This window comes from Argiope bruennichi, chromosome 7 (genome assembly GCF_947563725.1).
Source record: "Argiope bruennichi chromosome 7, qqArgBrue1.1, whole genome shotgun sequence".
NCBI classification, from domain to species: domain Eukaryota; kingdom Metazoa; phylum Arthropoda; class Arachnida; order Araneae; family Araneidae; genus Argiope; species Argiope bruennichi.
Window position 1 is genome coordinate 113,072,107 of NC_079157.1, and position 15,217 is coordinate 113,087,323.

The following is a 15,217-nucleotide window of genomic DNA, read 5'->3' on the forward strand; positions in this document are numbered from 1 at the left end:
CAATCTACTTCTGATACTACAAAACTGTGTATCTATTCAATTCTAATATGTGAATATGAAAATCAATATTAACTGAGTACCAGATTCTGACAGAAAAAGAATCGGTTATTACCTGTTTCTGGAGCAAAAGTTTTAGTTGCAATTGAATATCACATACAATCAAGTTATCAGTGTGAACATGAACCTGATATAGCAAAACTGGATATTATATCAACACTTAATCAAACAAAATATCTTATTTACAGCTGTTGAATATTGTTTTTATTTCTGGTTTTGTCTCATACATAGAAATAATTTTGTTCATAGACCATTATGGTTAATTATAATTTATAGAAATCAAGACAATGATTGATTGATGACAATATAAAGAATTTAGTTTTCTAGAGTATAATAAAAATTAAAGAAGGTTTGAATCTCTATTCCAAAATATCATGATACTAAAATATTTTTGGTTTCATTTCATCTTAATTTTATTTTGAAAATTTCTTCATAATGAAACATAGCATAACTATAATAATATAACATATAATAACTGTAATAATGAAGCAATAACATACACTCAAAAACGAATTTAATAATAAATCAAAGTGTGTATAAATATAAACTAAAACAACAAAAAGTATTTTAAAATATACTTAAAAATATTTTGAAAAGTCTATTAAAATTAGAGAAAATAATTTATATGGAAATAAATTAGCTATCTTAGAAAATGTTCGAAAGCTGTTGAAGAAAAATATTAAAATTTTGTTTAATTTTTAATTAAAATTTTGAAAAATTCTTTCATAGTGAGAACCCATGATCTTATAATTATTTGCCAAATTTTGTAGCTTTGTGCCAGCAAAGCATTTTATGCAATTTTTTCATTGTGTATGTTGCCTTACACAATGTACAGATAATATTTACAAATAATGAAGGTAGTATTTACAGATAGTATGAACATTATCATATTAATTTGGGAGAAAGAATATCAGAAAGTAAAAATAGTACAGCAATAACATTATATTTGCTTGAAAAATATCATATGAAATTCTTGCAGAAAGTAAGGTAATAATTTAGATTCGGCTATCATCTTTGAAAATAAGTTCTGCGCTTTATTTGGTGAATATTTTTAGTAAATATTTTTCATTAATTACTATTTATTTGTATATCTTCATTGTAACTTTCTGAAGAAAGTAATGTTTTCATATATCTGCTAACAATATTGTAAAGTTTGATACATCTAATTGGTGAAAGAAAACAGGAAATTGAATGTGATATTTAATGTGACTGAATTTTATAAAAAAACAAAATAAAATTCAGAGTATAGTGATAGAAAAACATGTATTTACAGTATGTGTAAAAAAATTACATGTTGAAGATGCATGAAATCTTTAGGCAAATCTAACAATGTTATCGATTGATACTCAAAATGAAAATTGAATAATTGTCATTTGATTGAAGAATAGCAATATGATTGAATGTCAGTATCCTGGAATTTTATTTCAAGTTAAATGAAGGCTAACTATGTATTTTTGTTTTATGATATTTTTCACTTATGCTGTATCATCTTTAGCTTTCTTAGGTTTTTTTCTAATATGTGTAGCCGAGTTATTAATTAATTCTTACAAATCCCACTTATATATTTCAAGAAAACATATTTAAAATAATTAATATTTATTCCTTTTTAATATCATTCTCACTTTTTTCATATAAATAAATGCTAGGAGCAATGTGAAGTCTGAATGACTTTTTTTAAATTGTTGAGTATTTCAGAGACAACCTTGCAAGCTTCATGGAAAATACAGCATGATGGACCAGTTACTACAGTGAGACTCTTTCAAGATTCAACTTTGGAAAGCATCCAAAATTGCTTTTTCAGTGAGTTTCTATATTTTTTCAATTTTCAAACTTTTTTATGTTTTATTTCATATTATAATTACAGATTATGTATATTTATAGACTAATTTGAGAAATGTAGACTAACTTTTTGCCAGATATCTTATAAATTTCCAAAAATAAGTCAACAATTTTATAACTATAATTTGAAAAACAATATAAATATTTTTCACAATGCACATTTTGCTACACTTTATATAATATAATGAATTGTTAAGGAAAATTAGAGTAATTAGAATGAAAATTGAAACTAATTTACATTAGATCTAAATTAGCTGCATGGATGGTAGTCCAGTGCTGCCTATTCTATAATTGAGATGTTTAGTAATTTTCATCTTGTTTAGCATATTATGTTGAATTCAGAGAAAAAAACAAGTAATTGATTGATGGAGGTGGCTGATTCCTTGTTTATAACATTATAATTTCTAAACCTATACAAATATCATTGAACATTATATTTGTATATACCTAAATAATGTCAACTTTTGTAAGAAAAAGTGCTCTGAAACAATTTAGTATTATTAAAGCCTTAAATATAAAATATCAATAATAAAACAAAAATAATGATTAACTATGCATAATTTATTTATAGATATATGGAAGAGATATTTTATATAAAAAATAAAAGATGTATGTTTATAAAGTTTTGTATGTGATAAACAAAATAATAATAATAGTTTAATTAGTTTATTATATGAAGCTTTAGCAAGATATGTATGTGTCCACCTCTTACTATGAAGTATACATAGCAACTAGTTGCACATATTTTTAATCAGATTATTTTTCAGAAATTGAGGTAAATTCTGTGTCTCTTATTTAAGTGCTGCAAGAAGGTTATCTTTTCTAATCTAGAGCAGATTGTGCTCTGCCATACATTTCTAAGTCTTCTGAAGATGATCAAATATATTCCTTATTCCCATTGAGATACACACGTAAAAGAAAAATATCTTAAGGAGTTTTCCTGTCTGCAAGTGCAGTTTTTGATCATTAAACTTTTGCAACATAAAACTATTTGTTATTTTGTTTTGATAAACTTAGCTTAAATTGATTCCCAGGATGTAAAAAGGACTGCATCCAATGTAGAACCATTTTAATTTTTTAAAGGGAATAAAAAAAGTTTAAGAACTTTCTTTGCTTTTAAATAAAACTAATTAATTTTTTTCAATTTTTCCTTCCCCAGTAATAGCACCCAGGGCATTTGTCCTACCCTTTTTATGCTACTGGGTGTATTTTATAATATTCAGTAAAAAAATTTATGTTAGGGATGGCCTTTTCCTTTCTGAAGATCAACTAGATCAGAAAGTAAAAGGCTATATTATATATGTATATAAACATATAATTTTTGAAGAAGATTCGTGGGTGAAAAGACACTTTCAAAATTTAAACTTCGCTTTTATTCCATCCCAGGAAGTATCATTTATGTACAAGCAGAAGCGACGAGCACATCGACACAGAACGACGGAAGAATGAAAAGAGAGAAAGCTTAAAAAGGGACAGAAATATTTATCCCTGGTCTTATATACCATGAGATTCAGATAGGGATTTCTTGACATGTATTGATTTAGGTAAGGGAATTATAGGGATCTTTTAAAAAGAAATTGCTTAGGTTGACAATTTTTATCTCTTCACTCAAATTTTAGGACCTTAAAGCTTAACTTAAAGGAACTTAAAGCTTAAAGGAACTTTTGGGTCTTAAGCATTTTTACGAAGCTTCTGTTCAATTAATTATATAGAAAAAGTGGAATGGAATCAGGAAATAAGAAAATATTTTAGAATGGTTTTAATATGGGCTGAATTAAGATAAAAATTTAAAAATTAATTAGGATTAAATTATATATATATATATATATATAAGTAGAAGATTCACCATTTGATTTCGTAATAATTCTCATACTCACACATAGCCTGAGACATTGTATTTGCTCCATTATGGTGGATATGCCTTCTAACTTGTGAAAATTAGTAATCAGTCATGTCTTAAGGATCTAATAATCTAATCAATCATCTATTATTATTTTGTGCACCTGAAATAATCAATCATGAAATTTACATTGAAATTTCTTATGGATGATGAAGTTATAATGGCTGATTGGCAGAATAATTTGGTATGGATTACTGCTTTTGTATGCTTTTATTGCAATAATTAAATATTTTACTATTTTAAGATATCATATATGTGCGACATAAAAATTCAAATTTTCTTTAATTTAATATTTTCTCTTTTCATATTCTGAAATAAATATGTTAAACTTTTTATTGCTTCCAAATTGAAGGTATAAAATGAAGTTATTTATAATATTTATATATGAATACACTTACTGGTAAGATTGCTTTAATAACTCAAAAAATAATTATCATTTTAAGTTCATTATTATTTAAAATTGAACATATTTTTCATATTTTAACATATTTTTCATTCGTTTCTTTAAATTGATTTTTGTGTTTTTTGACATTCAAAGATAATCCTTATGTTTATATTACGTTGTGTAATTTGTGCAGGTACAAACAAAAAAGATGATAAAATACATTTATGTGTTGGTAATGCTTTAGAAGTTTCAGTTGTTTACAGGTAATTAGAATTTTATTTTTTCATAGGATTCATTATTCTTGAATGAATTTTAGACCATACTTATACATAAATTTATGATGAATAAAATAAGATGACTAAAATATTGTGAAAATTAAATATTAATATCTGTGATAAATTCATATTTATTTATTTTTAAAGTGAATCTAAAAACTATTTTATAAAGAATAACGAATAATTAACAAATAAATGATTTTGGGTGTGATTGTTGTAATAAAGAAAAACTAATAGCATTTTTGTACAAAAATTTGAAATGAAAAAGTTTTTATGTATATTCACATAGTTAAAAAATAACATCTAGTAATGTGAGCATATATGCAAATTATGGTGGACTGAAAATGACAAAAAAAATTTTTTTTTTTCCACATCAATGTACCGCAAAGACTTTGCCATTTAGTGAGAAACATAATGAAAAAAAATTAATAAAATCAATTAATGTCTTCCACTCCCATATTTGACTTAAAACTCCCTAAAAGACGATGAACGCTGTTTTTCATTAGTTTTTTAAATTTATCTCTGTTTGCTTATTAGTTGTTAAGTATTCAACTTCTGAAGAATAATAATAAAAAATGTCAAAATCAATACATAATTTTGAATGTACATTCCTTTTTAATTAATAAAAACTACATGAAATTGATTTACTTACAATGTTCAATTCCTAGCCATCTTCATAAATTTCACATGTACCATCTTCTCATTAAATTACAATATTTCAGATTACATACATACCAAAAGATTATTTAGATCTAAAAAATATCAATTTTGTATATTTATTGTTGTTTATGGTCGATATTTCAAAATTAAGCTACAAAGTTAGAATATCATTTCTTAGCAAAGTGTTAATTGTAAGAATACAAAAAGTAGCAAATATTTAGGGACCTTGCACTTAAATAAGAAAGCTCTTGATAATGTCACAGACATTACAAACAATGTTGTTGCCAGTAATCTGATATTACAAGCAACAGCTTCTTTTTAATACACCATTTATCTTGTTAGTGAGCAAATATACCCTGTAAATTTTGAGGCCCTGAATACAACTATGCAGTGGAGGTCACTTCTACTTTTTAAGCAATTATATATATATATATATATATATATATCAGTGAATAGGATTTTTCAATGGAGAAAAGTTGGTATGTCAAAATATGAATCAATTTGAGAGAATTATATATTATATATTAAAAGCATTTTAATTCAGCAAAGATTCTTATTAAATGATTTAAATGAATGTGTTTAACATTAATCGTAGTCTGAATGTTCCAAATAATTTTGCCTCAATGAACCTCTTGTTTTTTCTATGTTTTTTTCTTCTTTGCAATCAATTTCCTTTTTTTTTTTTAAAAAAAATCCATTTTTAAAATTTTTTCCGGTTGTCTATCATTGTGATTGACATCATGTTCTCGATGCCATAAAAAACAGCAGAATTGATCTTACCAAAGCTTTTTACATACTCTCTAATAAAAGTGTCATCTTATAAAATGGCATGAAGTTATCCTCGTTACCTTGCATGGCATTGATGTTAAATACTCATGAAATATCCATCTTTGGCATAAATTTAGCATTTTTATTTAATGCATCATGAGATCTTCAATGAATTGTTTTGGTGATTAAACCCTAGCATGCTAATAATAGTATCCAAAAAAAGAATTTGTGCTTTAAAAGCGTTTTTCCTTACCGACTGAAACAAAAATTTGACACTAAACTATATTTGTAATCACAAAATGACATACCAAATTTGATTTTTGTCATTCCATTTTTGAGTTATTCCATTGACATATTTCTGACGGTACAAACCGACAGACAGTCAACTCCTTCTTGTGTTTAGTACAAAATGTTCTTAATTCATGTCTACATTAGAGATGTTAAATCTATGTACCAAATTTTATCTTCTCTGCTCTCTTTGATTTGTAGTTATCGTGTTAACTTTTATTCAAATAGTCGGACAAACTGCCTGTGAATGGAATTTGCTCAAAATTTGATAAAAATGCATTTTTATGGCAGCTATATCTGTAGTGGGCATGTCACTTATAAGTAATTCATATATCTCCAGACAATGGGTATTCTGACACTGCCATCTATTAGCACATTTTGGAACTTTTTTTTTTCCTTCGCCTAACAAAATTCCATTGCCTCACGGTTGTTCTGCTAAAATATAAAGTCATTCTGACCAGTAGTTTTAAAATTATCGATTTTTGAAATCGTAACTTTAATTATAATCATCCTATATAATGCCATCTGACCATAGCTGTAAATTATGAGATGCATTGCACATAAACTTGCAAGTTACTTCAAAAAAATATTAAGCTAGCTTCATTTTTAAAATACACGATTTAGCAATACAAAGCTATTTTTCAAATAAATTAAATAATAGTTATTACTTATAAGAATAGTAAGAAATTAGTCTGTGGAAATTTCTTAATTTAGTTTTGTTTTTGCTGTCATGGAAGCATATAAATGATACAATTTGAATGATTTAAATTTATTTTGCTTCATCTAATTTCAAAAGGATTCTTTTATTTACTTTATTACATTGTCTTATATATTTTTCAGGGACATTTTAAACCATGGATTAGAGTTAAAAAATCAAGAACTTCTACCTGAAAGCTCTATGTATGACTGTGTTATGTGTAGCTTGATTGCAGATATAGACATGGATGGAAAGAATGAAGTCTTACTGGGAACATATGGACAGGTATGATTCAATTTTCCTATTTTCTGTACTTGAAATTCTTTTTTCGCCTGATCAAATATTCATAGTTGTAAATTATAAAAATAGCAAATAAAAACCATAAATTGTTTAATTCTACATTTAAAAGAATTTATTATGTATTACAAGCTGTCTTTGGCAACTATATGGTTCACCAGAATTAATGAATCTGAAAGCTCTCAATTAACTATAGCACAATCAACAAAATGTTTTCAGACTTTGAGAGTCAAATAAATTATATATATTAGGGAACTTATGCTCTTATTTCTATCTAGTATATTTTTTTATATATCCATTAGTATCATAAAGAAGAGCATGGTTATTTAAAAATGGGCATATATTAAAACAATTTCACCATCTCATGGTTCTGAAGTTAAATTTTAATTGTAAGTTCAACAAAGTTTCAAAAATTTTATTAAAAGCTTGCCTTTTACTGAAACCTACTCAACATAGAGAAATAAACTGAATTCCTAAATTTTGATCATCAACAGATACTTAGGAAGAAAAAAAAAAGAACACAGAAAGAAATGCTAGTCTTAATAAAGAAAATGATTTGAATTTAACTTCAACAATTGTGGTATAATGTGCTTAAAATATCTTATAGTCATCGATTAAAAATTGAAAAAAAAATATTTGGCAAAAGAAATTGGTATCATTGAAAAAATAATTTTTTGAATTTTAAGATGGTGTAAAACTTATTTTTGTGTTGTAATATTTTCTGAGTTTGTCACTGAAAAATACCAATATTTTGCTTAATTAAAATTTTAATTAAAAAATTGCACCAAATTGCACATGTCAACCATCTAAGATTTATATGTACTAAGTTTGTACTTATATGTCAAACAGTCCAATCTGTACGGCATTAATACACACAAACATATTTTCTTCTTTATTGTTAGTGGAAATGCAATTCTATTATGTTTTGAATGCAGCTTTCTAGACAGGCAAATAGTTCCTTTATTGATAATACATTTCTGCTAATAATGTTGGTACTGTCTGTCCACGACAAGAACACTGCTAGACAATCGTCTATGTTTATGGCGGGCGTTATAGAAACGGGTTCCTGTAGGGACTATCCATTTTGAATGGGTGGAATCGGATAGAAGTCTGGGGGGTATTCTTTTTCTTGGCGTCAATGTGAAGCGATAAAAGAAAACCTGTTGCTCATTTGTCTTCTCGCTTTAATCGTAGTTGCACGTATCTTTATATTCGTTTAGCTTACTTCTTTTATATTTTATTAATCTTTTCTTTGGTTAATATTAATTGCATTTCATTATTTAATATTTTTTTCTCTTAAATTTTGACATTCTTTAAAATACCTTTTCGATTTAAGAAAGGAGAGACTTTAAAATCACAAGCACGTTACTATGGGCTAAATTAAGATAAAACCTTGGAAATGAATTAAATTGAAATTAGAGTTTAAAATATCATTACACACACACACACAAACACAAACACACACACACACACACACACACTTTTATAGCTTTATCTGGATCAAAAACTTTTATTTAATGTTATAAACTGAAATTTAATAAAATAATTGTCGTAAATTAGAATTAAACTTTTTAACATATATAAGATCACCTTTTGAATTGATCGATATATTCAACTGGAAAATATAGAAATCCATTTAAGATTATATTTATAAAAAAATGAACAGTTGAAACTTTTAAAGCAAATTATACTCAGCTGTTTGTATAAGTAAAATTAATTGATTATTGATTTTGAATTTTTTATTTGAAAATAAGTTCTTGCAGGGAACTTTGAATTTAATTATTTTTTAAAGAAGTATATTTTACAATTCAGTATTTTATTTTCATCGAAATTATTGAATAATTTGCTTAAATCTACAGGTATAATTAATTCAGTTATTTCCTATCACAATCATTGTCAAAATAAAAAGATGAAAAGTAAAAAAAAAAACAAAAAAAAAACGTTGTTTTAACCTTTTGCTTTTAGTGTTAAATAATAATTATGAGAAATTGTCTTTAAAGAAAAAGAATTACTTTGAAATTAAAAATAGTGATTCTATTATGCTATATAAAAATATTTAGAGATTAAAACGATTTAATTTCTTTTCTGGAATTGAATGAGTATATGCAATTGTTAAGAAGTAATTCTATTAAATTTTTTATTGCGAAATATTATTCAACTATATAATGGTATGAAGAAAATATTATATTATAGGTAGCGCATTACTTTTTTTTCTATAAAATAAAGAAAAATAGTTATTTATTCAGGCTTGTTTTCTCTCCTCCCTGTTGTTTCAATAGCTTTCCTTCTTAACTATAATTCCAAGAATCTAAAAATTTATGCACGTTAATGTGAGTTAGAAGGATTAAAATATTGAACGTGATTCCTTTCTACTCAGGTGCACTGATTGTGATAGTAAAACGGTAGCAGATAAGTATTCTCAAACGACGTTGAGAATACTTGAGGGCTTTGAATAGAAATGTGAAGAACATTGGGAGTGAAGAATTTTCAATCCCGAAGTGATAAAATGCATACAGGAATTTGGATCCTTTATTGCTCGAGCTCATGACTACCGATATACACTGAAAGGAAAAGCTCATTTATCACTCTATTATTTGAATTGACAGTTCGTGAGAAAAATTTTTCTTTGAAATAATTGTATTTCTTTTTCAAGCCGGGGGAAATAAATAAATGGTAATCTGGAATACAAAAACAAACTTTTACCGCGTTTTTCGTAGAATAATGTAAAGCGATGTTGGGCTTATTTAGTTGGGTTCCTTTAAGTCCGGGACATCTGGTACGTGCATGAATGAACACTTGAATTATCTTCAAATTCAGAATACTTTTACATATAAACTTTGCGAAATTAATTATGCTGTAAAAAGCTTGTGCATATTGAAAATAAGTTACAAATCAAAGTTTGATTTTTAAAAATCTGAAAATTGATAGTATGGCAATCGTTAATTTTGTGTTTCTGGAAATAGTATATACATCAGAAGAATAAATAAATATAAATTTGGAAAGGTTTTAAGCCTATTTAACAATGACATTTTACTTTATAACAGAATAAAAGCAACCTTTTTTACAAATTATGAAATAATTACGATTAATTATGTTATAGTTTTTATCTTAAATTAGACAGATTACCTCGCGTTTGTTGCGGAGAATTTGATATCAATAACTTATATAAATTTAAAACAAATGAAATGAAGACGATTAATGATTTATCATGCATGATTTTACTTCTTAATTATTTTTTTTTTCTTCTTGTGCAATCGTTAGACATACAAATAATTATTCATTTTTTCTATTTGATTTGTTTTGTTCTTTGCATACATATAACAGGAATATCAGATATTTTCAATATTCCGAGTATGCAAATGATTTTAGGTTAGAGAATTATTTTTTAAATTTATATTCAAGAATTAAATGTAAAAATACCAAATATCGCCAATTTGGCGCTAAACGTGCCAAGGTAAGAAACTTGAATTTATTTCTACCTCTGCGAAATGAACTCTTCCTACAGTAACCTGTTTCTATAACGCCCGCCGTAAACATAGACGATTGTCTAGCAGTGTTCTTGTCGTGGACAGACAGTATGTATTGGGGTTTTACAGACTATGCCATTCTAATAACTACCCAATTTGGGATAAATATACTCTGGAGAATAAAATGTGTACCTCAGAGCTATTTTTTTAAAAATGTTAATTAATGTTTTTATTAGTTTAAAATTAAACAAGATTTTTGTGCCAATCGATAATAATAATTTCCCATAATATTATTTTATTAAAAAAAATTACAGCACTTTAAAATTCAAAAATTTTTCTTCTTAGTGATATCATTTTATTTTCCATATTTTTTCCTTAAATATTATCAATTTTTTTCTTTAAGAAGTATGTTTTAGCATAATTATTACATTGTTAAAGTGAAATTCAAACCATTTTCATTGTTTCATCAAATACTTAAAAGTGGGAATTTCTTCTTTTGTTGAGAGTTAAAGTAAAATTATGTTTATTATCTGCATAAGTTATATGAAGAATAGAGTATTGTGATGTGTAATTAGAAGATAAAGTGGATAGTTATATTTTAAGAGCCATGGGGTTTGACTTCATTAGGAAGACATGTTAACTGAATTATGAACTTTTCTAATGGAGTGGAAATTCTATTAAAATAACATGATAAATGTCTATCACATTTTGATTCTTGAAAATATTTTTCGAAGGAATCATGAACATTAAAATTATGCATAAGAATTATTGGAAATTAAACAATAAATTTTATGCCAATATTCCCACTGAGTCAGTTTGCCACCAAAGGCAGCTGGTATAAAATAAATATTAAATCTCTATAAATGTTAAAAGAATGTGCGTTGGTCCTCTAAAGGCCAAATTGTTTGATCTAGAGATGGTACTATATACTTTGGAGGAAGAGAATGAGCACCAGAATGATTATTTTATGTGTAAGATTTATCATAATAATAATTTTTATGCCATCAGAATTTTATCTAATTAAATATTAAGCAAAATTTTGGCGTTTTCCCACGATGCTTTCCAAAACTATTACAGCACAAAAATAATTTTTTGAATTTGAAATAGTATCTCTTCAATAATAAGGCAAAAAATTTGAAACAATTTTTTGCCGTATTTTTTTAAAAATTATTATTATCATTATTTTCAATTTTTAAGAGCTTAACTGATGCATAATGTGTTCAATCAGAACAGCAATAAAATAAAAATGCAATTAGAAGATAGATTAAGATTTTTGAAATCTCTATAAATTTGAGTATATTACAATTATTAAAATTTTTAGCAATACATATTATTGTATTTTTTTATTAAAATTCATATTATTTATTTGTTTATTACTGCTGTTAAATAGTAAAAATAAAGCTTTGCTTGCCATTTTTAAGTTAAAAATTGCGATTATATGTTGCTTACTCATTTTAAAGCTTTGTTTTTTAATCAAATTTTGGCCAAATCAAGTTTTTAACATGATACTTTCGGCTTTCTATTAATTCATTTCCACGGCTTTTTATTACTTTATAATGCTTTAATTGCATTCTTTATTTACTTAAAAACATAATTAATAAACATAATTAAATAAAAGAAGAAAGTTCTGTGAATACTGATGATAAAAAATTTTTTAAAAGGTAAATTTTTGGATGAAAAAGTTTGAGGTGATAAAAGTTGACATGAGTTTTACTTCTCTTTAAATATTACATATTAATAAATGATATTATATATCATATGGAATATTCGCAAACATCAGGTACTTTTAAAAAAATGCTTATTATTAAGCAAAACTCATCATTAGAGTCAGCATTTTTAATACCAATCCCCACCCCTTTTTCGGGTATAAGATGCTCGACACGTTCCAGCAAAGACAGTTAGTAGTTAGTAAAAATTTTGCCAATTTCTTTTTTATTCTGTTTAGGATTGCACATTAGGAATTGTTAAGAATGTCAGAACCTTCTAATTAATCTTTATTAAATAAAATATTTAAAATTATATTTGCAAATTTTAACTAATTTCAAAATGATTCCTTATTAATATGTTTTTGTTCTCTCTTTCCCTACCTTTTCTAAGCCTTATCAAATTTTTTATAATCCTATTAGTGATTGAACCTAAAATTTAGAATGCTATGCCCTATAGAATTAAAAAGGTATTTTTTAAAAAATATCTATTTATTAATTATCTAAAATTCTAAGTTTAAAAATTGAATAATATATTATTAAGTCATTTTTTAAAACATTAACAAATATTTTATTTGATACAAAAGAAGAATAAAAGTGACCAAGTGTATTTGTAAAAAATTTTTTGTATTATATACTTTTATTAATTTACAGCAACTTCTTGTTTATAAATGGAAGATTGAATCTGGTAAAACTGGATCATATGAATTATATCACAAACAAATGTTCCCCCATCCTTTATTAGCATTGAGTTATATGGACATAATAGGAGATGGTGTGAAAGAATTATTGGTTCTTACAACTAATGGTCTTCATATTTTACAAGTAAGACGTGAAATATTAGCTACTCTGTATAGTATTATATATATATATATATATAAGTATTTTAAAAACTCATTTCTATGAAAATTTTTTTTGTCAGTGTTTGAAGTTATTTCATAAAAAACACATTCAATTCCATCTAAAATAATTTGAATGCAATAATTTTATTTAAAATATTTTATGAATACAATATTTTGGGAAGATAATAATTTTGTTTTAAGAAATTTCTTATTCATTAATTTTATATTAATATGCAACAAGAAAGTTAAAGGAAATAAATATAATTAAAAATTACTTGTCAGTCAAACATTAATTTATTAGTATAAAAATAAAAATTTGATATATTATATTGAAATCCAGTTAGTAAAAAAAATAATTAAATGTTTAGATTATAATGAAATTTTCGACTTATTTCTGAAAAATGTTAAGAAGTATTCATCCTTATGTCTGCAACAGATAATTATTTTAGCCTATTTACAAATAGAATTCCTATGTTTCACTTTTTAATCTTCCATATTACATATTAGTTGCGAATGCATTTGTAGTAATGAACATAGATGGTGTATTAAGTAAACAGTGTGACAGTTATAATTTTTTTTTTATTTTTGCTATTACTATAAAATGTTAAATAATAAGAGAACCGCAATATATTTCAATGCAATTTTCCTGTGAATCTTTCTAGTTTATCTACTAGAAATCTCATTTTAGAAGGATATTTTTCATTTTGCTATAATTTCAAAGCAAAGGCTTTTTTCATTTTGTTGTTTTATAATGAATATATTTTGAATTAATGTTTACATTTCATTTTAGCATGATCTAACGCAAGTCAGAGATATATGTTTCGAAAGAATGAAATGGGTTCTACGCAACATACCGGCTGATAAACTGAAAAAATCTTTAAAAATTGATTAAAAACAATATAAATTTTTGTATATTAAATATGTGTTCTAGACCAGTGATGTTATATTTTTAATGTATTTATATTTTTTCATTCAATTCCGTAATAAAAATTTTTGAAATGTTTATTATTCATTTTCATTGAATACAAAGCACTTCTTTAAAAATAAAAATCACGCTTCCAAAACAATGAAGCAGTTTTGTTTAGAATTTCAATTTAGATTTAAATATAAATTTCATCATTAAATTAAATTCCTGTTACATTTGATACCTACAAGAAAAAAGTACAATCTGAATGACTATAATCTATGGTGAAAAGATATTTAAATTAAAATAAATTGTTCATATTTATATAATAATTCAGTTAATTTTAAATATACATTGAACTATTAAATAGACAAATATTGTATAAACTATATAAATAGACTTAATACAGAAATCCCAGAAAAAATATTTTTAAATTTTATTTATGGGTAGTTAATAAATAGTGATGATTTTCTTTTAATACATTGTACACAAATTTTGTATAGTTTTGAAATTTATTACATTTTTACTGCATTGGGAGTACTTCAAAAACTGGAAATTTTTTTTGATAAGAAATTATTTTAATTTTCCAATTATATTAGAATATTATATTATTTACGGATGAAAATATTCAAAGATTTTAAATTCACACATCTGCATTTGCAATTTTTACATTTTACTTAAACTCATTTTATGTAGTAATTCTCTGCCATTTCTTAAACTGCAATATTTAAAATACCTGAAAATATATTAATTTATGGTGATTAATTTAATTCACATTCCTTTTTTTTAACTATGGTGTAATCTGAATTTGATATCAATATTCTTTTCATTTTTAAGTATCTTACAAAATGGTTTTTTGAAACATGCCACATTTACTCTTAAAATTTCTACAGGAAAATTCTACAAATTTCTTCACGCTCTTAAAATTTCTACAAGACTTGTAATAATAAAAATAGAGTAAATAATAAATTATGGTCATTAGAAGATCAGAAAACAAAAAGATGCATTTATATTGGTATAAAGATTTTTTTCCCCTGATTCTTCCTTTATCACATTTCAATGTCAAAAATCTAACTATTATCTTGAGATTAATAATTTGCTGACTATCAAATAGAACTAAATAGCTATGCTAAAA

General features: G+C 25.0%; 1 protein-coding gene across 13 annotated transcripts in view; it reads left to right on the forward strand.

Moving 5' to 3' along the window:
* LOC129975714 (KICSTOR complex protein kaptin-like) overlaps positions 1–14,181 on the forward strand; it is a 35,406-nt gene extending 21,225 nt beyond the window's left edge. For all 13 annotated transcript variants that reach the window (XM_056088883.1, XM_056088882.1, XM_056088877.1 and 10 more), the window contains 5 exons: positions 1,753–1,857; positions 4,375–4,444; positions 7,013–7,154; positions 12,991–13,161; positions 13,969–14,181. In XM_056088883.1, coding sequence (XP_055944858.1) covers positions 1,753–1,857; positions 4,375–4,444; positions 7,013–7,154; positions 12,991–13,161; positions 13,969–14,070 — 590 coding nt within the window. In that variant the 3' untranslated portion in view covers positions 14,071–14,181. The remainder of the gene's footprint in view (positions 1–1,752; positions 1,858–4,374; positions 4,445–7,012; positions 7,155–12,990; positions 13,162–13,968) is intronic.
* The last annotated feature ends 1,036 nt before the right edge of the window (positions 14,182–15,217 follow it).